The 24,059-nt window shown below is 46.5% G+C and overlaps 1 protein-coding gene across 1 annotated transcript in view; it reads left to right on the top strand.

The window, feature by feature from the left end:
- Positions 1-24,059, top strand: part of LOC139763301 (uncharacterized) — a 140,353-nt gene that overhangs the window by 107,692 nt on the left and 8,602 nt on the right. The window contains exon 6 of the mRNA XM_071689289.1: positions 23,158-23,922. Coding sequence (XP_071545390.1) covers positions 23,158-23,922 — 765 coding nt within the window. The remainder of the gene's footprint in view (positions 1-23,157; positions 23,923-24,059) is intronic.

The following is a 24,059-nucleotide window of genomic DNA, read 5'->3' as shown; positions in this document are numbered from 1 at the left end:
TCGTAACGTTGTGTTTTTTTTTTGCTATCGTGGTCGCCAGGTTAAGGAACCCCCGAAGAAATGGCTGAGGAAGCTGTTCTAATGTGACGTTATCCATTCTCACTCAGTGTTGCAGAGAGAGAGAGAGAGAGAGTTTGCCATGAGGCAGGACTGACGCAGGAAGATGAGCTACGAAGAACGAGTGGCGTTAGTTACGGGTTGTCAAGTGTTTGGTGTGTGGAGAGATTGTGTATGTTTGTGGATTGAAAGCCAGCAGCCCACGTGTGGGTGAGGCAGAAAGAAAAAGTGGCCCGAATGAGTGACACTTGACAGCTACTGAAATGGTAGCGCATTTTGCGTTGCTATTACTAACCCCTCTTACGCCCAGGCATGTGAAAGGAAGGGGGGGGGGGTGTTTATTGTCGTGCACATGAGCTTTGTATGACTATATCCTGTACATACCGTGAGAGAAAGATGATTGTAGACAATTAACAGTGGTATTGTTCCATGATGTTTTCATGACCTGTTATTGGTGCGCTTCACTCAATATCTGTGTACTTTCTCATAGTGAATCATACATCTGTATAATGACTAGTGTAGGCTGAGGTCTGTGGGGTCTCTTTGTTGATAGGGGAGCTGTGTTGTCGGTGCATTGTACATGACTACTTGAAATTGGATGTCTGCGAATGTGGTCTCTCCCGTCTATTCTTGGCGCTGCCTCGCTAACGCAGGAAACAGCGTTAGCATATATATATATATATATATATATATATATATATATATATATATATATATATATATCGCAGGAGGTCACAGTGGTGCGCGTGATGTATTTGCATAAATCGACAGGAAAATTATACGCGATAAGTTCGCAAGTACACTTTCGTGTAATGATTACATCGTCAGGGGAGATACAAGAATGAGATACAAGACGTAGAACAGTCAGTTGATATACAAGAAAGAGACGTAGTTAAGACGCTATTGGTTAAGAAGCGTTACCGGTAACGCTTGTTATCAGTTGTTGATGGTAACATAGTACAGTTGATCACGGAGGGCCGAATGAGCGTTAGGTCGTAATTCGCCCAGCGGCGTACATGGGTCAGCTGGACAACAGGTTCAACCCACTTACGTCATGACGGTGGCCAGGTGTGTGTGCTGTGTGTGACCTACATAACTCAGGTGGGTAGGGCGGTGACCCACCCCAGACCACTCAGCTAGGGCGGTAACCTGACCTGATGAGTCAGGTGATAACACCGGGTTAGTTACATGTATCGGTCAGGTAGTCTTGTGCTGTCCTGGGTTATAGTTGTACCAGGTCACAGGAATTGTGTATGTCTCTGTTGTTTCTCATTCTCGTGTTGGAAGTAGAGACAGACGGAAAGCCAAGTTGTCGTGCCATGCTGGAAAGCACATCTCATCAGACGAAGGCGCTGGAAACATACAGATGTAAATCAGTGTGTGGATATGTATACGCCCATCTTCCCGGCCGTATCTTAGTAAAGTGTTGTGTGTTGTTGTCTTTATCATAAACAGATTCGTCAGGACCCGCAGGTCTTGTTGCTGTTTATAATCCTTTGTGTTAGTAGTTAGCACGACAGGATGGGCAAGTTTCCCACAGATATTACCCGCGATATCAAACGGTGTAGTAACACCAGACGACCTGAGTCGAAAATTGTTTAAATACATTTTTTAGAGAAAAGAGAAGCTGTGTGGACTGGTTCCGGGAGAAGTTTAGAAAAGTTCAGGACAAGTTAGTGTAAACTGCATCTGAATAAGCAAGGATGTGGAGGTTGGTAAGCCGATGGGACGCGACCTCGAAGATCCTGGCGGAACAAAGGAACGACTCCACAACTTGGTGCCAGACCCAAGTGTGAGGGTACAGGACCAGCCAGACCATCGTGAGGTATACAGCAGCTACGATGTGCCATGTATCATGCTAAGATATATTACGTGCCACTCAGGTAAAGCGTCTCAGGTGGTTATAATGTGACCAGGTGTGCTACGGCATTGGTTATGACCTTCAGTTACATAACCGTTGACCTTCCCTGCATGGTGACGGGTCAGGTTGAACCTGGTGCATGGTCTCAGGTCAAGTAGATCGTTAACGTCCCGTTCGTTCTTGACGACAGACTTAAATCGTCTTCCCCTCGTGAATGGTACCTGGTCATCCACATGGTTACTCCCTCGTGCATGTTACCAGGTCAGGGAGATTGTTGGCCCTTGGTGCCAGGTCAGGTAAATTGTTGACCCTTGGTTCCAGGTCAGGTAGATCGGTGACCCTTGCTGCTTGGTAAAAGGAGTGGGATGGGTGTGAGGACCCGCCCTCGTCCGACATAAGGTCAAGCTGACCCGAACATTTAATCCTTCATTCATCACAACGAAATTTGGACGCGAAGCGAACCTCCGCTCAGCTGGCTTGTCAGCTGGATCACCCAGTTGACTTCCTGACGTAAAGCAGAATATATATGATGAATGATGGCCTGATTCACCAGTCACTCAGAAAGTTCACTTTACCACCAGACAAATGGTGATTTGTTGCCCCGGAAAATTGTGACTTACGTGCAAATCAGACACTCATACAAGTGTCTTGATTATATATATATATATATATATATATATATATATATATATATATATATATATATATATATATATATTTGTCGCTGTCTCCCGCGTTTGCGAGGTAGCGCAAGGAAACAGACGAAAGAAATGGCCCAACCCACCCCCATACACATGTATATACATACGTCCACACACGCAAATATACATACCTACACAGCTTTCCATGGTTTACCCCAGACGCTTCACATGCCCTGATTTAATCCACTGACAGCACGTCAACCCCGGTATACCACATCCATCCAATTCACTCTATTCCTTGCCCTCCTTTCACCCTCCTGCATGTTCAGGCCCCGATCACACAAAATCTTTTTCACTCCATCTTTCCACCTCCAATTTGGTCTCCCACTTCTCCTCGTTCCCTCCACCTCCGACACATATATCCTCTTGGTCAATCTTTCCTCACTCATTCTCTCCATGTGCCCAAACCATTTCAAAACACCCTCTTCTGCTCTCTCAACCACGCTCTTTTTATTTCCACACATCTCTCTTACCCTTACGTTACTTACTCGATCAAACCACCTCACACCACACATTGTCCTCAAACATCTCATTTCCAGCACATCCATCCTCCTGCGCACAACTCTATCCATAGCCCACGCCTCGCAACCATACAACATTGTTGGAACCACTATGTGTATATATATATATATATATATATATTCTGAGGAGCTGGAAAAATATCAGTATAGCACTGTAGATACGACACAATATTTCTGTATTCCAGATACAAATCTTATCTAATTACGAGTGTGTGTGTGTGTGTGTGTACAGCCCAGCATGTCCGTGTGTGCACATCTCCTGCCCCGCCGACCCCCGCGTTCACCTCGGAACAAAGACTGCACATGAAGGGAACCTGTCTGGCTTTTTCAGGTTAACCTCATTTACATCTTAACAAAGACCAACTCAGCCAACGTGTTTTTTCTTTTTTTCTTTGCTATTTATTTAGTGACATTTCCTTATTGTGGATGAAGATTTGTGTAATTAGAGGATTTCTCTGTGTGTGTAATTTGTTTACATTTTGATTCTGGATTTGTTCTTTTTTGTTTCAAGTTTTGCTTCTGACTTGTTTTTCACCCTTCAAGTATATATTTCTCTCTTGCTGAGGATTATCCTACACTTGAGCCATCCTTTGTGTGGTTAGATCCACATCAGATTTGCCTGTGTCTGTTGTCATGAAAATAGTGTAGTCCTGTTTGGCGTTTGTGGGTAACCCAACAACAGGGATTGATGTGAGTGCGTTAATCCTCGCCTCTTGAGCCTGGTATCGGCCAGTATATATATATATATATATATATATATATATATATATATATATACACACACACACAGTGTGTGTGTTCACGGGTAAAGTTTGTATTGCACTTATGAGGAATTCCAGTAGAAATATGATTCAGTCGTTGGTGGAACATGTTATGTGTTTGCTGTATATAACCCGTTAAACACGACAAGACGAACATTGAGCATGACCATGAGCACTTCAACCTTGAGGCCGTGGAGCAGGACGGTACGACCCGAGGATATGATGATCTGGTGGTCGTATCTTGTGCTTCAGGTCAGAGGGTCACTCAGAAGTCGCACCGTCTTACTCAGGGTGAAAACGTCAGGCGGTGGTTGTACCGACGCGCCGTACTGAATGAATTAAACAGGTGATAATGGCGTTGGTGAAGTATGATACGTGTGTTGGAGACAACTCACATTAAAGTTTACAACTCACAGTTTGATGTGACATAGTAACTGTAATTTGTATCTTTTTAACGTAAGTGTTTCATACTCAACATTAAGTGTACCATACTCAACATTAAGTGTGCCATACTTGACGTAAGTGTACCATACTCAACATTAAGTGTGCCATACTTGACGTAAGTGTACCATACTCAACATTAAGTGTACCATACCTAACATTAAAGTTGCCATACTCGACGTAAGTGTGCCATACTTGACGTAAGTGTACCATACTCAACATTAAGTGTGCCATACTCGACGTAAGTGTACCATACCCAACATTAAAGTTGCCATACTCGACGTAAGTGTACCATACTCAACATTAAGTGTGCCATACTCGACGTGTGCCATACTCAACATTAAGTGTGCCATACTTGACGTAAGTGTACCATACTCAATATTAAGTGTGCCATACTCGACGTAAGTGTGCCATACTCAACATTAAGTGTGCCATACTTGACGTAAGTGTACCATACTCAATATTAAGTGTGCCATACCCAACATTAAAGTTGCCATACTCGACGTAAGTGTACCATACTCAATATTAAGTGTGCCATACTCGACGTAAGTGTGCCATACTCGACGTAAGTGTGCCATACTCAACATTAAGTGTGCCATGCTCGACGTAAGTGTACCATACTCAACATTAAGTGTGCCATACTTGACGGAAGTGTGCCATGCTCGACGTAAGTGTACCATACTCAACATTAAGTGTGCCATACTCGACGTAAGTGTGCCATACTCGACGTAAGTGTGCCATACTCGACGTAAGTGTGCCATACTCAACATTAAGTGTGCCATACTCGACGTAAGTGTACCATACTCAACATTAAGTGTGCCATACTCGACGTAAGTGTACCATACTCAATATTAAGTGTGCCATACTCGACGTAAGTGTGCCATACTCGACGTAAGTGTACCATACTCAACATTAAGTGTGCCATACTCGACGTAAGTGTACCATACTCAACATTAAGTGTGCCATACTTGACGGAAGTGTGCCATGCTCGACGTAAGTGTACCATACTCAACATTAAGTGTGCCATACTTGACGGAAGTGTGCCATGCTCGACGTAAGTGTACCATACTCAACATTAAGTGTGCCATACTTGACGGAAGTGTACCATACTCAACATTAAGTGTACCATACTCAACATTAAGTGTGCCATACTCGACGTAAGTGTACCATACTCAACATTAAGTGTGCCATACCCAACATTAAAGTTGCCATACTCGACGTAAGTGTACCATACTCAACATTAAGTGTACCATACTCAACGTTAGTGTACCATACTCAACGTAAGTGTACCATACTCAACATTAAGTGTGCCATACTCGACGTAAGTGTACACTCAACATTAAGTGTACCATACTCAACGTAAGTGTACCGTACTCGCGACATTCCTGATGATGATTTGGTAAAGTAAGAATAATTTGTTGCTGGATCGGTACATGAGCATTACCGTCGTGTTGGCAAGTTATGGAGTGACGTTACTTACTGCAGTAATAATTATATCATGATTAGACCGGTAATGGACGCGATCATCGGGTAGGGAATTGCAGATGGTATGTTGTTTGACGCCAGACGTGTGAGGGCTTCACCTACGCATGTTATTACCTCCTCCACACCCCAACCCCCCTTGCAGGTAGAGTTAGGGGAGTCTCTCTCTCTCTCTCTCTCTCTGAACGAACGCGAAGTATGATTTTTATTCCAGATTCAGTGTTCCGCCTCCCCCCCCCCCATACCACCGTTTCCCTGGTGGTGGAGGGATGGAAGTACGACTTGTCTTCCTGGGTGGTTGTGGTCAGCCGCCCCTTTAACTTCCTCGTGCCACCCACCCACCCGACGTGGTCTCCCCTGCCACCCACCATGACCTTGACGGAGAGGGTGGGTTCTCATGGTCAGATCGGCTATTGGTGTTACAAGCAGGGTGGGTGGGTGGGTGGGTCCCATCTTGGAGGGGCTAGGAAGGGAGGGTAGGATCCACCTGGGAGGGAGAAGGAGGGTTGAGTCCACCCTGGAGGGAGCGGGGGAGGGAATGTGGCAGACCCGATGGAACAAGTGGGAGGCTTTTGTTTACTCTTGTGTGAGTTACGACCTTCTTGCTGGGTGAGTCCATTACGGCCGGATCGTCCATCCAGGGAGATTATAGTGCAGGAGTCAGGGCGGGACACACACTGGCAGAGTGTGATAATGAAGGGTGTGGGCGGCCACCGTTAACAGCCAGTGTAGATGGCAGACAGCAGTCGGCTGATTAAGGAGTGTGTGGGACCGTTGACGGAGGCGGTGCAACGGGATGAGATGGGGGTACGCATGGCTGGGGGGGAAGAGTTATGGTTCCAGTAGCGTGTATACGCAGGATACGGCGTAAACCTTGGGAGGTGATGCATGGTTCGATTTAAGCGGTTCGTTCTGGGCGGGGGTTGGGGCACAGGGGTAGGGGCGAGATCATCAGAGGTGTTACTTTGAGGGAACCTTGAAATCGTGTGGTAGTGTGAGGTACAGGCTTGGAGGTAGACCTTAATGGTGTGCTTGAGTGCTGGATCATCGTTGGAGATGTGTGGTGGGACCGGAGGACTGGGAATGTATGAACCAGATATGTACATAGTGTGTTGCAGGAGGTCACACTGGTGTACATACATACTGTGTGTAGTGTGGTACTACGGACCAACGTGTGAGGCATCATCACTGAGCATCGACACATAAGGGGACTGGGTCCTCATACCTCTCTGTCCGGGTTTGTTTTCGTAAGGAGGCAGTATAGGCCTTCCTGTGGTGTTTATCAATAGTTTTATTTATTTTGTCTTTATAAACCTTATACTCCTGCAGGTCGTGTGTGGTGTTGGCTCTCCCTGACATTGGTAACTCCTTTACTTAACCTTCTCCTCCTCAACTCTTATAGCAGGCGGGAGTTCCCCCAAACAATTACCTTCCAGGCTTCCTTATTATGGCCGGTCTGGACTACCAGGCTGTTCGTCGCTGCAGCTCGCTATTAATTATATGTCGTGCAACCCGGCCAGTCTGGTCTGCCTTGGAAAAACCGGTCATTTGCTCTCTTGGAGGAGTCCCGCCCGGGATCATCCCGTAGTGTCCCTTGGAGTTTGGAGGAGTCCCAGGGTTGTCCCGTGGTGTTCCTTGCAGACTCATCTGTACGTTAACAGACGTAGGCCTTTGTTATCAACACAGTTTTGCCGTTGTTGTAGACGTTAATGTGCATATTTACGTCACTTTTCATATCGTGAGGGACGTATATATGCCATCATGTCAAGAAAGGTTCCAGTTTGTATTGTCCCACGATGAGCAATACAGACACCGTCATTTCTCGTGTATTAATTTTACGTTTTTATTCATTTCTTGCTATTTGTCTCGACGTGTTTGTTGACTGGTATACATGTAAAGGTAATGTTAAATTTTGTAATGAACATCATATTATGAAAGGAGCAGTCATTACTAACAGCATTCTTCCTTTACAAAGGCATTTTTATAGTCAGATAATTTATGTACATAATGGATTCTCCGTTGTGTGTGTGTGTGTGTGTGTGTGTGTGTGTGTGTGTGTGCTTGCGTGCGAGAGGATGAAAGGTACGTTTAGTGGGCGTCCTGCACAGCCTTGGGTGACTAGACTGGTCCTGCAGGGGTGTACACCTGACTCCTGGATACTGTACTCCACACCTCCGTCCTGTAGCCCTGGGCTCCACACCTGACTGTACTACTTTTACATTGTCTCCTTGCCATGCATGATGCTGCATCTAACAGTTTGATTCTTTTGTGTTGCTCTCCTCAGTTGCTTGTATAGCAAGGGTTCCGCCCACCTGATTCCTCCCGTTGTTCTCTGTTGGTGCCGTTAGTGGCTTTCCCCTCTCCTGTTCGTCAGGTCAACCCTCCCTCTCCTGATTCTGTTGCCCCTCCCCCTCCCCTCCTCCTGTATTACCTCTACAGTTATGCGCCTCGAATTGGGTAGTAGTGGTGATTAGGTGTTTTGGGGTCGTTTGATTGTAATGCGACTGTTGGTTGGTTGGTGAGTATCCCACACCATCATGACCTGTGGTTTGTTTAGCCAACCTTTGTTTATTTAGATTACATTTGAACCATGTGGTCAGTATAGCTATTGAAGGTCTGCATATTCCAAGGGAATTTCGATCCATGTAATTTGGATTGCTTTATACTGAGGTAAGTCACATTAAGTCATTAACACTTGGCATTTTTCACATTCATGTGATATATGTTTGTTTAAGAGCCAGTTAGAACTTCGTACTTTCTCTCTGGTGTAGACTTAAGGTGTCACAGTAGTTTATAAATTGTTGTTCACCTCTTCAGTTGACCCCTTCCCGAGGCACTGGAGCTGACTCCCACCTGATACAAAAGGTGAGCCTGCCAGGGATTACGTCACCCTCATCAGTAAAAGCCGGTACCAGCGTCACACACTCGAGAGAAGATGACATGAGCGTCAACCACACACGTAACAAGCGGTTCCTGGAAAGATTATTTCGTCCCCGAGGAAAACGTGGCACCTTAACCCATCGAATGTGAGGGTACAACCTGTGAAGATGAGGGTACGACCCTTGCGTATGATTCCCTGGTCTTTGACCTCTTTCTCTAAGGGTCAGGTCAAAGGGCGAGACCTTCAGTACTCAGAGGTCATTACCGTCATGCTGTACTTGTTATCAGTCAGGTAACGTCCTGGATGTTATCTAAAACTGTGTGTGAAGCGCTTACAATGAGGCAAGACCATTCATCAGAAACGTGCAGTGTGTCTCCAGCCACGCATCAAGTCAGCGACCACCGGTACTGGAAATGATTATAGCATATCCAGGTGACCCGAACGTTGATGACTGATGATATATTGTTGGGTTTAGAGTTGTTTTGTGAGAAGGTTTTGTTTATATTTTGTATTTTGTGGTTGGTTGGTTAGGCTTTGGGTTTATCAATACTGCCGGGGTTGACAGTGTCATGAAGGCAGTGAGCGCCAACGTAAGGATTAGTTTTAACACCAACCAACTGAGCGTGCACGTCTCTCGGATATTATTGCATGTAGATGGTGTGGTGATTCACACTGGTCTGTACCGCACACTGTTCTTATGGATTGATAATGGCGGGAACATTACTTGACGGCACTTATCCCCGTCTGGGTTGCAGGAACAGCTGCCGTAATAGGGTTGATGGTCGCGCTATTGGAAACCAATAAGCGATGATGTGTGTGTGTGTGTGTGTGTGTGTGTGTGTGTGTGAGGCAGTCCTCTTCCTCTCAGATGAGGTACTTTTGCTGTCTTTATTTTCCTGTCCTGCGCGTTATGTGACACGTTGTGGTGTGTGGTACAGAGTGAGGGCTTCGTAGTAATTGTCGTACGGCTGGTCTTGTGGTACCGTCGTTGTTATGGTACCTTCGCTGCACCGGTCCGTGCCGACGGCAACAGGTTTTTCAGACAGGTACATTCTGCCACCCTGGAGCACGACCATCGAACGCGACGCGTTCAGCTCAGCTCAGGGTTATACTTTTGGGAACGTTCATTGTCGTTATTTTGATTAATTTCATAATTTCAAAAATATGTTGTATCACCTGGTACGTTACTAAGGGCACTGTATCCCATGTGTGTGGCAGTCACACTTATTATATCAACTAAAAGATTAGGAAAAACGAGATGAGGTTAGAGCAGTGATGGACATGACGATGTTCAGTTTTGATATTTTTCATGTTTGTTGTTTTTTATATGTATGAGGTGAGACATGTGGTCCGAATCTTTGTATGTGGACGTAACGTAAGTTGGTGTTTCGTCCATCACGTGGATTGTACGGGGTCAGGTTACTTAGTGAGCTACGCTATGGTCGCACTGTATCAGCTGACCTATCCCTCCCTCCCCCATCAGTGTACCAGTTGGGTAATGAGTTGTATGTTGTTAGGGATTTGTTGTGTCCTGAAGATACATCGGCGAGTGTGTGAATATGTGTTGTGGTTGTTCATCCCACGAGTCCAGTGCCCCAGGACGCATCCTAGGACTGGTGAGTAAGTCAAGACTCGTCATGCAACGGGTGAGTCCCTGGCAGTGACCCCAGTGACAGCTGCTCCTATGAGTGTACCGTCCCGCCCCCGTCCATTAGTGAGGACCAGAGGGGCTGGTCAGCGATCATCAACTGTGACCTGAGTTGACCCAGCTGTAGGGTCAGAGGTCAGGGCAGCAGCTGCTGCTGGCCAGGGGACGTCGGATCGTGAAGAGCCACCTGTGTGTGACCTCTCCACGCACGTTCACAGTACTCAGAGGATTGGAATACATACATACTGGATCCACCTTGTCTTTCTCTCTTTTTTTTCTCTTGCTTTATGAATGTCGTTCAGTTTTGTTTCAAGTAATTGTTGAGTGTACGATCCAGTAACGGTAAGCTTGTCTTTGTGTTGAGAGCTACGCGCTAGCCCTACTATGTCGGCAAAATCTAATCTCTCTCTCTCTCTCTCTCTCTCTCTCTCTCTCTCTCTCTCTCTCTCTCTCTCTCTCTCTCTCTCTCTCTCTCTCTCTCTCTCTCTCCCTCAACAATTAGGGAGCGTAATTCTGAGTGGCACATGATTCCAAATCGTGATAAGATATAACCATAGCATTACACAGCTGGACGCACAGGTCATCCTTCAGTTCCTCTGTTCACGGTGGTTTCTTGGTTTTCCTGAGGTACGGCCATCGAGAGGATGTTTGTCAGGCTCGTGTGGTCGTAGCGGGAGATGTGATGGTGTGATAGGAACAGGGTGAGGAAGGAGTTGGGGCACTTAACCGAGAGGTGTTAGGGATACTAAGGCGGGGGGAGGGGGTTAGAAAATCGAGAGAGAGGGAGGGGGCGGGTATCGGGAATGAAATGGCGAATAACTTGTAGGCTTGAAGGAAATTTAACAGCAGCAGAGGAGGATATGCAGAAGGAAACAGTCAAGCGGCGGTGATGAAGCGAGCGGTCGAAAATAGGCGGCCATGATGCTGGTGTGTCCTTGTTGATGTCTGAGATATCCAGGTTGTAATGGGTGTGGGCCGGACGCACATATGGTACACTGCTGGAGGCTTGAGGTGACCCTGATCTCTACACCCCGAGATGTACCTCAGGAGGTACGTTGGTGGGTGGAGAGGCCTTGCCTGTGAGGTACGTTGGTGGGTGGAGAGGTGTCTGTTTGGTGAGCGTACGTATGTGGTGGGTTGTAAAGGTTCCAGTCTCATGTCTGCTTCAGAGGGGCTCTTCCGGGTAGTGTTTAGTTAACAACAGGAAGGTTTCCGTGTCACACAAGGTTCAGCTTAGTGATGGGCGGTATTTTATGGTGGAGGATGCAGTTTCCTTTTTTGTGTGCTTCTAGTGAAGACCTGGTTGGAGGAGATGGTGCAGTTGTTGGCGTAAATTTGTTGAGGTGTTCGATGTTAGTGGGAGGAAGGGCTTCAGGCTACTATTCATCCCTCCAGTTGGACGGCAGAAGAACCTGGACAGATATGATTTGTACCGGTAACCACGCAGATTTAATGTATACTCCACGCTCATCGTGTGAGTGGTAGTGCAGAAGGATTACCTGGGTCACAAAGTCAGACCCCAGTGGGTTGATATTACATAAGATGTTATAATTCTTATTTCATTACATACATTACATTTTAAGTGTTCTAGTTTGTTTCTAAATCTTTGACCACAAACTCTACAGTTCACATGATTAACATCTCCAGGTAAGCCAAAGCGCCAGTAGCACTTATAGCCTAGCATTATTGTAGCAGCTGCAACATCATGTCATCTGCTGATCTTATTACTTTTTCCATATACATGTTTGACTTTACACATTTCACTGTGAAAGAAAATATTTTTACACTTGCTTATCTGAACTTGTCTCCGTGATTCAAAGAGGTCAGTTAGTTAATTCCTTTCTAGTTACAGTTTTGAGGCTTTTGATTGACAACCCAATGTTGTTTTCAACATCATCTTTTAATGGTGCAAGTTTGGCTAAAGCATCAGCTTTGTCCTGCACACGGAGGCCCATATGAGGAGGAATCTATAACAATTTGATGTGAATCCCTTGAGGAATGGTGTCAGAGTATTTGTGTGTGGCTTCAGAGAGCAACATGTTACATTCTGATCTCATGGTGTTGAGGGCAGGAAGACAGACTCATCACGGCAGACGAAGAGTTAGTTCTTCCTTGTGTCCCTCAAGTGTTGTGGTTAACGGACTGGTCGGTAGATGCTTTGCACACGCGGGACTAGCCTCGCTTCATGTATGTATTATACACACGTTAACCTAACAAGGAAGAAGGTCATATTTTTGGGTAGGAGACAGTGGCGGTAGCCTGGAGGGTGGGTGGAGACCATGGTGGTTCACCGTGGGAGAGGAAGGGTGGGTGGTATGTGGAGATGGCCGATAGTGGGGGAGTTGGGGGGGGGGGGGACACCAGTGTGGTGGGTGAGTGTGGTAGGAAAGGTGGGCTGGAAAGGAGTTAAGTGGTAGGCGGGGAAGGGTGGTGCGGGTTGGGACTGGAGGAGTGGATCGAGACGTTTTTATTTGGGCGGGAGGGAGGGAGGTGGTGATTAGTGGCAAGAGGGAGGGAGGGGAAGGGGGGATGCGGGTGAACTGGGCGGGTGCACAACTCTCCGTAAAAGTCATGCAACAGAAGCAAGAGTGGGCACCCCCACCATGTTGTGTGTGTGAGTCGTGCGCAGCATCCCACCCCTCCCCATGTACACACACACACACACACCGATGTCCGCCCGCTATATGGGTGATGCTATGATGGATGGGTGATGCTGTGATGTGTGGGTGATGCTGTGATGGATGGGTGATGCTGTGATGTGTGGGTGATGCATGGATGATGATGTGATGAAAGTATTGTCTGGTACTCGCTACGTCCTCTGTCCTGTCCAATAAACAACCTTAACAGCCTCCCAAGAACTGGACCATCGCCAACCACGTCACCATCGGTCAAAACTCATGACCTTAGTCATGCACGTCAGCCATACCTCCTCGAGCTGTGTCCTGGTACTCCCCGACGTCTGTTTAAGCACCCCTAACCCCACCTCATGACTTCCAGTCCACCAGTAGCTGCTCTGGACGATATGAACTAACCTGGAAAGGAACACGTCAGTACCATCATGAGTTCCTTCACCTAAACTCGGTAACACCTACACGACTTTTAGTTCTTCGCCAGCTGACCTGTGCCTCCCACGCTTGGCTTATCTCCATTCAAACCTCACTACAGGGAACATAAAAGTTCAGACAAGATTATTTTCTGTTTCTCTTACACTACCGGTCTAGAGGCGCTCAACACACGGGTCCTCCACACTCTCCAACCATCACCTCATCCTACATTCGCGCCATCACCACCTCCTGTCACCGGAGATCCTTCGTCCCCGAGTTGCAGTTGCAGACCACAGGAGCGCGTGGAAGCCTACCCCAGCTGGTGGAGGCCGCTGTAACGAGAATCTTGTCCCGGTCGTTGTGAACATCAGAAATGATGGAGTCATTACCTAAGACCAGTAATTACGTGTACAAGGTCTATACGTTCAGCATGCTTTCTCTTTTTATATGCACACTTAATGTTGTATATGGTGGAGTTTTTCGAACTTTGGTTATAGTTTATTATTATTATCAGTAGTATATATATATATATATATATATATATATATATATATATATATATATATATATAGAGAGAGAGAGAGAGAGAGAGAGAGAGAGAGAGAGAGAGAGAGAGAGAGATTGTGCTGGTAAGCGTTATCTTCATTTGCATGTGAACTTTTCTCACGGTCACTCTCACACCTGAAGGATACTCTCACACGCACTCACTCCCTCCCCCCACTCCTGCAGCACGCACTCCTTAACACATTCCAACTCAAGACACGCACATTCCCTCCCACGCCTCCGACAGGCCGCACACCCCCTGCCACACTCGCTACACCACACACACGCACGCCCTGACCCCCACGCCTCCCCTACTTGAGCTCATGCCTTCAGTACACGCACACACGCCTGACGCGCGGGCGTTCATCACAAGCAGTGCCAAATTCAAATACATACACGCGCTTTACATACGAATGTGTGAACGTACGTACACAGTTGATTTTACACACACATACACACACACACACACACACACACACACACACACACACACACACACACACACACACACACACACACAAAGGACGTTTTCCGATATATTCACACGGATCCCACGACCTTAGATGTAACCCGGCCGGACGCACACCTTGACACTGCCATACCCTGATACACGCCCTCCTGTGTCCACGCCTGGTTCACACACACACACACCACTCTGTAGGAGGCGCGCGCGAGGGTTTGTCATTTCCAGGTCTTCCCTGGCAAGTGGGGTGTGTGTGTGTGTGTGTAGAGGGCGGTGGGGTTGCAGGGTGCTGGTGGGGAGTAGGGAGAGCTCGGGGTGTTGGATGTAGTAGGTTCCGTACTGGGGAGGAAGAACGAGGGAAACCTTGGATCCTGGCAGAGTAGGAAGGTTGGAAGGTAGGGTTGGGGAGATCTTGAGAGTGGGGAGGAAGTGGGGAGTTTGACGTTGTTCACCCACTATTATGGCTTCCTGAGGGGCGTCTGCTGCTCGTCAGGCCTGGCAGTCCTACCCAGTGACTGGGGCCAGGTACGTCCTGAACCCCCTCCACCCCCTGCCCTGCCCTCGATACTGCAGCCAGACACTGGGAGTGGATCACCCTCGCTCCTACAGGTTGACACTGTTAACTACTCCATAGAAGGGAGGGGAGAGGGCGCTACTCTCCCCTCCCTCTCAACCTTCTCCCACCAACCAGTGGCTATAGATATATCCGCAAACTCCCCACCGGATAAGTGAGTGTGGTATGAGAGTTATCCGGCAGACAGCTTTGCTCTAAGCGTACACCAGCGTATCCTGCAGACAGCCCAGCTTAAAGCTTCAGTCATTCGTTGGGGGGGAGGGGGGGGTCAGGTTTACGCTGCACGATCAGTGTTGGTGATGGTAGCGCGGGTCCGGTCTGGTCTGAGGGCCGACACGTCTGATGTTGCCTCTGATGTGAGGACATGACACCATATGCTGTAGCCTTAGTGACATTGGTGTGGTATTGTCATGGTGTGCCAAGCGTGGTAACACTGACAGTAGTTTGGTATTGTCATTGTGTCATGACATCTTGGCTGTCGTGTGGTATTGTGGGTGGTTGCCATGCAGCACAACATTGTCATTGTATGTCGTGTCTGACAACATCAACAGTCGCTTGGTGTATCATTGTTTAGTGCATCAGTCCAGGAGTGAATTGAGAAAAAAGAAAAAATCAATATATCTTGTGTTATATGATGAGAGCATAGGTGCTACTATCTCATTTTCTTTGTCTCTCACTATACCCTCGTCTACTTTGAACCCTAGGGTGATGTGTCCACTATAACCAGTGTTCATGTACCCTGTAAACAGTCCAGGTTATAAATAAGTTGAGTCAATATGAATGTCATTAACTGTATAAGCAGATTATTAACATTATGAGATTCATGTTTAAGAGAGGGTATCAGGTAGGGTGTAGCTGCAGGGAGGCCAACTTTGATGGTGAGGTAGTTTTTATTTTATTTTAATCAAGACCAAGTCATGTGTTCTCTTCCCTGGCTTTGTTAGTACGTTAGTTATATTTCTCGATCGTTCTTCAGAATCTGATCTGTGTTAGAGAACGTTTCGTGTGTTTTCTAAACCATAGCTTGTGGTAGAGATTAACACTATTCTAGAACCCGGTTTGTGTTGAAGAACGTCTTAATCATACTTGAGAACCCTTATTCTGTTAGAGAATGCCTCCTGTTCTCTAGAGTACTCCTGTTAGATTCGAGTGTTTCTCAGAACATCCTGTGTTAGAGAACGTCTCGAATGTTCTCCAGAATTCATCTTCTGTTCGAAAACGTCTCGAGCGTTTTCTAGAAGCTGCCTTGTGTCAGAAAACGTCCTGAGTGAAGTCATTTGCAGTCGTCTGGCTTATATGGTAAAAATGAAACATTTTGAACGGTTGTAGCCGACAGGTGTGCGCTCTCCTGGCCATATTTTAATGGCTGATTCATAAAAGTTGCCACCGGCTTTATATAAGATGCTACAGCCTTCATATGGTTTATGGAAAATAATGAATATCACACACACACACACACACACACACACACACACACACACACACACACAGGTAGACAGGTGTTGCCGGACTGCGCCTGCATATGGTTGCACGGTGACTACATTGGTCAGGATGTATCATTATTACTAGACAGAAAGGAGTACAGTCTGGTCGTGATAGTCTTCTATCTCATACTGAATTTTCCTCACGATAAGCATAAGTCCAAGTGAGAGTAAGTGAGCGTTAGTTGGCGATATTTAGTAAAGGCCGGAGCGTAGTTTGTGGAGCTCCAGCCATCATGGAGTTAGAGGCCGTGTGGCCGACCCGGGGGCGCGAGATCTTATTCTACGATGAGTGTCTCCCTGGTAGGGGTGGGTGAGGACTGTGTGTGTGTGTGTGTGTTGACGTATGTCTTGGGGTTGCCATAATGACACAAGTGGACGGCTACCTTCCCCAGTGATGTGTGCTGTACTGACCCAGAAGGTATTGTAAGGTATTGTGTCCATCAGCTCTCTGTATCTAGCCAGATAAGCTATTACGCCACCTATGATAACCACGCTAAGCACATCTCACGTGTGTACGGGTCAGTCATGTCTGTTTGTTTGTACAGCCGCTTTAGATTTGTATGCACACACTCGCCTTCTTTAGAAGTCCTGTGTGTAGGAAGCTGTATGGCTGAGGTGTGTATGTGTCTACATAACCCAGCTGTGAATGTGGCTGTGCAACACACTACCCTATCCTACGCCTCAATATAACCATGTGTCTGCTACCCAGATGTATGTTCTTGTATAGAAGGCTTTCTGTGTATGTATACAGGACTGTGTGTGTGCTTGTATGTCCATACTAGCACTGTATCTACTTGAAAGAAATCAAAACTTCGTCGTATTTTCCATCTCAGGTGTCGGCCTCACCTTGGACTCTGTTGGTACAATAGTCACCACAGCTGGAGCTTACACGTACACAACATTGTTGTGTGTACACGCTCGTACACACATGGCTTAAATGCATATGCAAGCAAACGTGTACGCGCGGCGTGTAAGTTTACACAAGCAAACATGTACACTTAGAGACGAATAACTCGGTTTGTTTATGAAGACACGTGCACACGGTATTTGCATGTTTAAACGGTAAACATGCACTTAGTGCTTTTGTATTTACATAAGCACTTATTACTTATGCACCTAAAAGTACATTTTCTTTAGTTTATATAGATTTATATGAATTCATGCTTTTGGTTCCTCGTGTATTAGATGATATACAAATTAACGTCATATAGATCCCGCATCAAGTTGCATGCAAGGCAGAGCGGCGAAGGAATGTTTCCTACGTGTGTTCTGACTTTGCTACAGTTAACATCCACTTTGACCCAGCCACTCTGGTTTTCTGTCCTGTGTGTGTGTGTGTATGTGTTGTGTGTGTGTGTGTGTGGACCACATGGCATCCATCCGTCATGTCTTGAAGGCTTGTGCTTGCCCGTCAGTTTTTTTTTGTAAGCAGTATTGGTACTGAAATATTAGATCACGGGATGATGATTGGTGTTCATTATGTATACATCATCCTAATCTCCAATCACTTGACCGCAGACGATGAGTGGAAAGTGCGATCCTAATCGACGGTAATAGACTAGAATTTCATGGAGGTGCGCCCCAGTCTGTGGTGGGAAGTGGAGATAGTTAAGGATACAGATCGTCTGCGACCATGTATGTCCTTCAGTTGGTTGGGTTTGTATTTATTTATAGCCAGGATCGGTCAGTGGTTCATTAACTCAGCCTGAGAACTGGCCATTAAACCTGTTATGAGGGTAAAATGTTTGAGTGTTTTTTCCTTCTGGTTTGTTTTATATCGGCCTTGCTAGTGTTGTACCTGAGTTTTACTGATGAGATGGTTCATATTCCCACACTCGACTTTAAACCTGGTGTAATGATGATGTGGTGTATGTTACACCTCTGGCTGGTATTAAACCCTTGTTTTATATACTAATGTATGTATCAGACTGTGGCACATATTGAGAGCTGTTTTGTGAATGGACGTTGTATTGTGACTGCCGTTTAATTAATGATAGTACTGATAGGATTAACATTGGTTAATATTACGATCTCAAACCAGATGTTGCCACCACGAGACCAAACGCGCGTTTTATTGACGCCACACTATAGTATGTGCGTTAAACCGGGCAAACAGTGCGCGACGGGTGTCGACGGCACATTAAAACCGAGTGCGTTAAAACGGCAAGATATCAGACAGTTTACGCACAGAGTTGCGTATTTAGACATCGTGTAGTAGAAAGATGGTGAAAGGCGATAAGCGGTTCACAGAGATACAAAATTCGACCTTGTGGATAGGTTTAACGTCCTCTTGCGTTGAACGCATCGTTGAACATTGAACTTATTTTTACCGTTGTGGTAGGCATCATACAGCTTGTGTCCCATAGGGTTTGAGTTGTTTAATTTTAAGTGTTATTCCGTAATGGATCTCATATTTACCTTTAGTCTCTAGTGAATTTCTTCGTTACATTATCCTCTCTGATTTTTATGGTTCGCCCCCCCCCCCCCCCCGACTCATTAGTCGTTACCCAACAACCATTCCTTGATAAGCAATAACCCTTGAATGAAGACTTGTCAGTACGCGTTACCACGTAATGGTTCAGCTTATCTGGAGGGAGCCTTTAAGGATTCTGCTTATTGATAAGCACTACATGTAATGATGCTCATTTAAATCGTACACCTTAATGTTTAGGCACATCCCTTTATTGTAGTTAGGGGGTAACCCCCGATGATTCACCTCAAAACATGTTAACCCCTAATCATATTCCTTATTAGCCATAACCCCCTAATTGATTAGCAAGTTAGGTGTTACTCCATGTGATGCCAATAATGCTTGTTTTGTGATTATGTGTGTGTGTGTGATGTACTCTGGCACTGGGAAAGGTATGGTAAATGCTCAAGCAGATTGTATGAGATGGGCAAGCAGAAAGGAGGGACTGCAGGCCTGGAGTGTATGGCGAAAGATGCAGACTTGCAAGCAGGAGGCAGTAGGCAAGACGAAGGTAGGCCGAGTCATGGCAGGAAAGAGCAAGCAGGCAGAGACGGGAGTCCAGTCTGGCAGTCAGCCGGGTGGGCAGGGTTGGCTGGTTGGGGAGGTGGGGTTGGTTGTGGGCATGGGGAGGGCGGTAGAGGAGGAGTGGGAACACCCAGCCAAGGTAAGCCGTGTGCGTGTACGTGTGTACATTGCCGTGTGTGTGTGTATGTGTGTGTGCGCGCGTGCATGCGTGTCCTGCTATCTTCACTACCTTCCGACTCGTTTCCTTTTTGTATCATTGTTGATGCACCTCCCTCGGGCTGCGGCAGTCCCAGCCATGTTTTATGCTTCTTTATTTATTTTGCCGTTTGGCTGTGTGTTTTGGTTGTGTTGTTGAAGCCGATCGCTGACGGGGGAACGGCACAAAGAAACACAGGGAATGATAGGCTGTTTCGACCTCGTGATCACACCAGTACGGCCCCGTTCGCCTGGCAGCTGGTGCCGTGTTCGGATCCCCGCTCGCATGGCATCGTGTCATGGCGTATCTTGCACACATTACCCACCTTTCCATTGATCGATGAATACTCTATAATTTATTATTCAAAATAAAATTAAAAGTTTTTCACTCATCCAAGTTGTGGTAACATGATGAGTTTTATTGCAATAATGTAGGTTTTGAAGTTAGTTAATGGATTAGGACTGAGGTGTGGACCGGTCTGATGTGCAGCTGTCGCTAGCTCAACCTGGCCGCGTGTGTCGCTCCGCCTCGCGCCCTCCCACTAACCTTCGTACGCCCGCCACCCCTGCAACCATCACCCTTTTCCCGCCTTTTCCCTCATAATTTGCCAATGCTTATAGTACCGACCAGGGCAAGTTTTGTATTTCAAATTCTGGGTTATTTTGTAATTTGTAATTGTGGTCAGAATGGATTATTATCATTATTCCTTATTGCGAAACTTGTAGCGTAATCTAGACGTCGCGCAGTCTATTATGATGAAGATGGTTCATTGGGCGGGTTCTGGTGTGAATATGCTATATTACTGTAAAGACAGATTACTTAACGCACTTAAAGAGTATAGACTTGTTTGTGACGCCAGTACGTCGTCCTTATCCCACCACCCCTTCTCTTTCATTCAGGTATATATATATATATATATATATATATATATATATATATATATATATATATATATATATATATATATATATATAATGTATGTATTGCACGTATACACGGGTAATTGGAACGGAAGTATGACATCCTGGGGGTGAAGTGTGACGTGTCTGGCCCGTCCTCGCAGTGAAGTGCGGCGGATTTTGAGTGTTCTCCCGCCAAATATTGTCGTCAACAATCGAGTAATAAAGGCGGGGTTATGCCCCATGTCGTGTAATTTGTCGTTTTACAAGCGCATTGCTTATTACGATGGAATTATACGTTTCGTGCGTGGTGTGCAGTTAAGCTGTTGGATATTTGTGTGTAAACTGGATAAATTACTGGAGTTTCGTATTGTTGATTGGCAGTGGCGGTTTTCATTGGCGTCAACTTAGTTTAAACTTTAGCCCTTCTGTAGTTGCCAGTTAATTATTATTTCTTGTCGCTATGTGTGTGGTAATGTTGATATTACCTTTTGGGCTTTTTTATGGGTGATATATCACTTGTTATAGGATTGAGGGAATAATGACATTTTACTCCTATGTCCGCATGCGGGAGGTGACCTAAGACATGCGGGAAATCACTTGTGTCACTTCCCAGTGTGATATTATTGGAAAATGGTTGTCACTATATGCGGGAGGTTGGATTTGCAACATGGGAGTGTATTCACTGCACCACTGCCGTGCGTGATGTGGTGCTATGAAGTGCTGGAGGTTCATCACTGCACCATGCGGGAGATGGGCACTGCAGTGTGGGAGAGAAGTATCACTGCACCATGCGGGAGGTGGGCACTAGAGTGTGTGGTTCATCACTGCAACATGCGGGAGAGGGACACTGCAGTGAGGAAAATTCTTCACTGCACCATGTGGGAGATGGACACTGCAGTTCGGGAGATTCATCACTACACCATGCGGGAGATGGGCACTGCAGTGCTGAAGGTTTATCACTGTTACATGCGGGAGATGAGCACTGCAGTGCGGAAGGTTCATCACCACCATGCGGGAGGTGTGACATCGCAGAGCGAGAGTTTCATCATTGCCCCATGCGGGAGGTGTGGCACTGCAGTGCGGGAGGTGGGAACTGCAGTGCCACCACTTCACCATGCCGGAGGTGTAGCACTGCAGAGCGAGAGGTTCGTCACTTCTCGTGGATTTCAGTGGCACGTCTTCATTTTCACAGCCTCCTCCCCCCCTTGATCAGATCAGATAATTTGAGGTCATGTATGGGCAGGCGTAGCCTCACCACACAACTTCCAGACCTCCATCTAATGTGGTGTTTATTGTTTGATCGTTGTTTGTGGATGTTGTATATATACGGATGTGTAGTGCGTATGGATGTTCCCCGGTGTATTTATGGAACTCTTTCCTGTCGCGTCAGTAGGGAATAACTTGGGTATAGATTGGGAGCGATACCCTCCAGCACTTAACATTGGGACGAGAATCCAGTTGTTCTCAGTCGCCCCAGTAGTTCCATGTAGGAAGGTCAGTACGAACATTTTTCCAAGGTAGTCATTTCAGCCGCCCTTGATGAAGAGGTGATGGTGCCGCTTAACTGTACATCGATCAGGAGCACAGATGCTTCCTGGAGTTGTTGATTGTCGCAGTTTTGAAGGTGCGCAGGATCGAGCCCACCCATCCCCCAGTAAGAGAGAACATTGTTATGCTTGCTGAAGGATACGTCGTCTGGTATGATTACTTGACATTGCACGATCCATTGTGTTATATTTCTGTTCTGTATTTTTGTTACGAGATTTCTTCTTCTCTTCCCTTATATCTAAAATGTGTCACCTTAGGTCCTTTTAAAGATTCAGGTAATATACGATGTTAGTCTTGCTTAGATGATATTTCTGAAGTTGGTCATTTGCCGACAATGATGCGAAACTGTGGTCAATATCGGGTTAATTGTAACGAGAAACAGTAGAGATGCAAGTACAGTGCGTAAGGGAACAGATCTGCTGATGGAAGTAACCGAAATCACCTGTTTTTCATCGAGCATAACACAATGTAGATTGTTTGCTCCGGGTTACTCTTTGATTATTTGCCTTTGCTCTTGACATTGTTTAATTTTTTCATGTATATATAGATACGTCTTTTTGGAAGTTTCTTTTTCTTGATGTTTGAGTAACGAGGTGTTTGTTGTAGTGATGTTGTTAGTCATTATAAACCATTATCGCGTGAGAAGCATTTCACTGGGTGAAATTTTTTCGAGACATTTGTAAGGTACGAAGCATCGACTGTATTATGGCAAACTTAAGACGTAACACACGAAGGCAATTCATTCAGGTTCATGGAGTGTGCGACTTTTCCAAGGTTGCAGTTCATGTATTTGTTGCTTGCTAAGGTTAATGTTTTCATTGTTTTTGATCTAAGCGATTTACGAGTGTAACACCTTGAGCAGCGCCATGTTTTGCTTCTTGGCTATGAATGGCGTGGTCCTTTACCTGACCCAAGAGGGGTCCAGCAAACCCATGCTTGTATAGCACTTGTCCAGCACATGACTGTAATGATGTCTTCCCAGTGATCTGAACTGATGTAGGGCTCTAGAGGCTCGTAAGTTTCTCTGGTACTAATCAAGCTTCTTCTTGTTGCAGGAGAGCACGAGGAGCAGCAGCCTGGCCGCAGCCGCTGCAGCAGCTGCAGCAGCAGAGAGGGAAGCGGAGCGGAGCACGAGCAGCAGCAGCAGTAGTAGGGTCGAGGTGGACACAGGCACAGAGGAGGAAGACTACGACTCCACCGACGTCGAGGCATCATCCAGCACTACCACCGCAACCACCACTACCACAACCTCCTCCACTACCACCACAGCAAGCACCACCACCACCGCCACAACCACCACCACCACCAGTACCACCACAACCACCACCTCGAGTCCTGCGACGTCCCCTCAGACCGGCAAACGTAAAGCCGAGCCGTTGAGAGACGGCAAGGTCGGCGTGGCCATACTTAAAGACAACACAGACAGCCCGCCCTCCAAGATCCTCCGCCTCAGCTCCCCGAAGTCTCCCTCGCACGCCCGAGACGACCAACACAAATCCCCAAAAACCCCGCAGTCGGCCGGGATCCCATCTGCACCGACGTCGCCATCGCCGCAAACGCCGAAGACTCCAAAGAGTCCGCCCCCAACCACGCCGACATCGGACACGCCAGCATCGGGGAAGTTGGCGGGTGACTCTCCCAACACCCCTGCTGCGGGACAGGACACCCCACACATCAATGGCGACGCAGAGGAGACCATCACAAACTCTACGGAGCCAGCAGCCATCAAGGAAGACCACGAAGCTGGGGTTTATGAGAGTGAAGGTGTGGTGGAAGTCAAGGAGGAGGAAGAGGAAGATGATGAGGAGGAGGAGGAGGAAGTAAGTATAAGGCTTATTCAGTTTCTCTCTCTCTCTCTCTCTCTCTCTCTCTCTCTCTCTCTCTCTCTCTAACGATCTACATTTTCACAGAACTGGAGTTAGCTTGATCTTTGCGAAAAAAATGGGTTTTATCCATC

Source organism: Panulirus ornatus, chromosome 46 (genome assembly GCF_036320965.1).
Source record: "Panulirus ornatus isolate Po-2019 chromosome 46, ASM3632096v1, whole genome shotgun sequence".
In the NCBI taxonomy this organism is placed as follows: domain Eukaryota; kingdom Metazoa; phylum Arthropoda; class Malacostraca; order Decapoda; family Palinuridae; genus Panulirus; species Panulirus ornatus.
The sequence above is the reverse complement of the archived record's forward strand: the minus strand, read 5'-3'. Positions and strand labels throughout refer to the sequence as shown.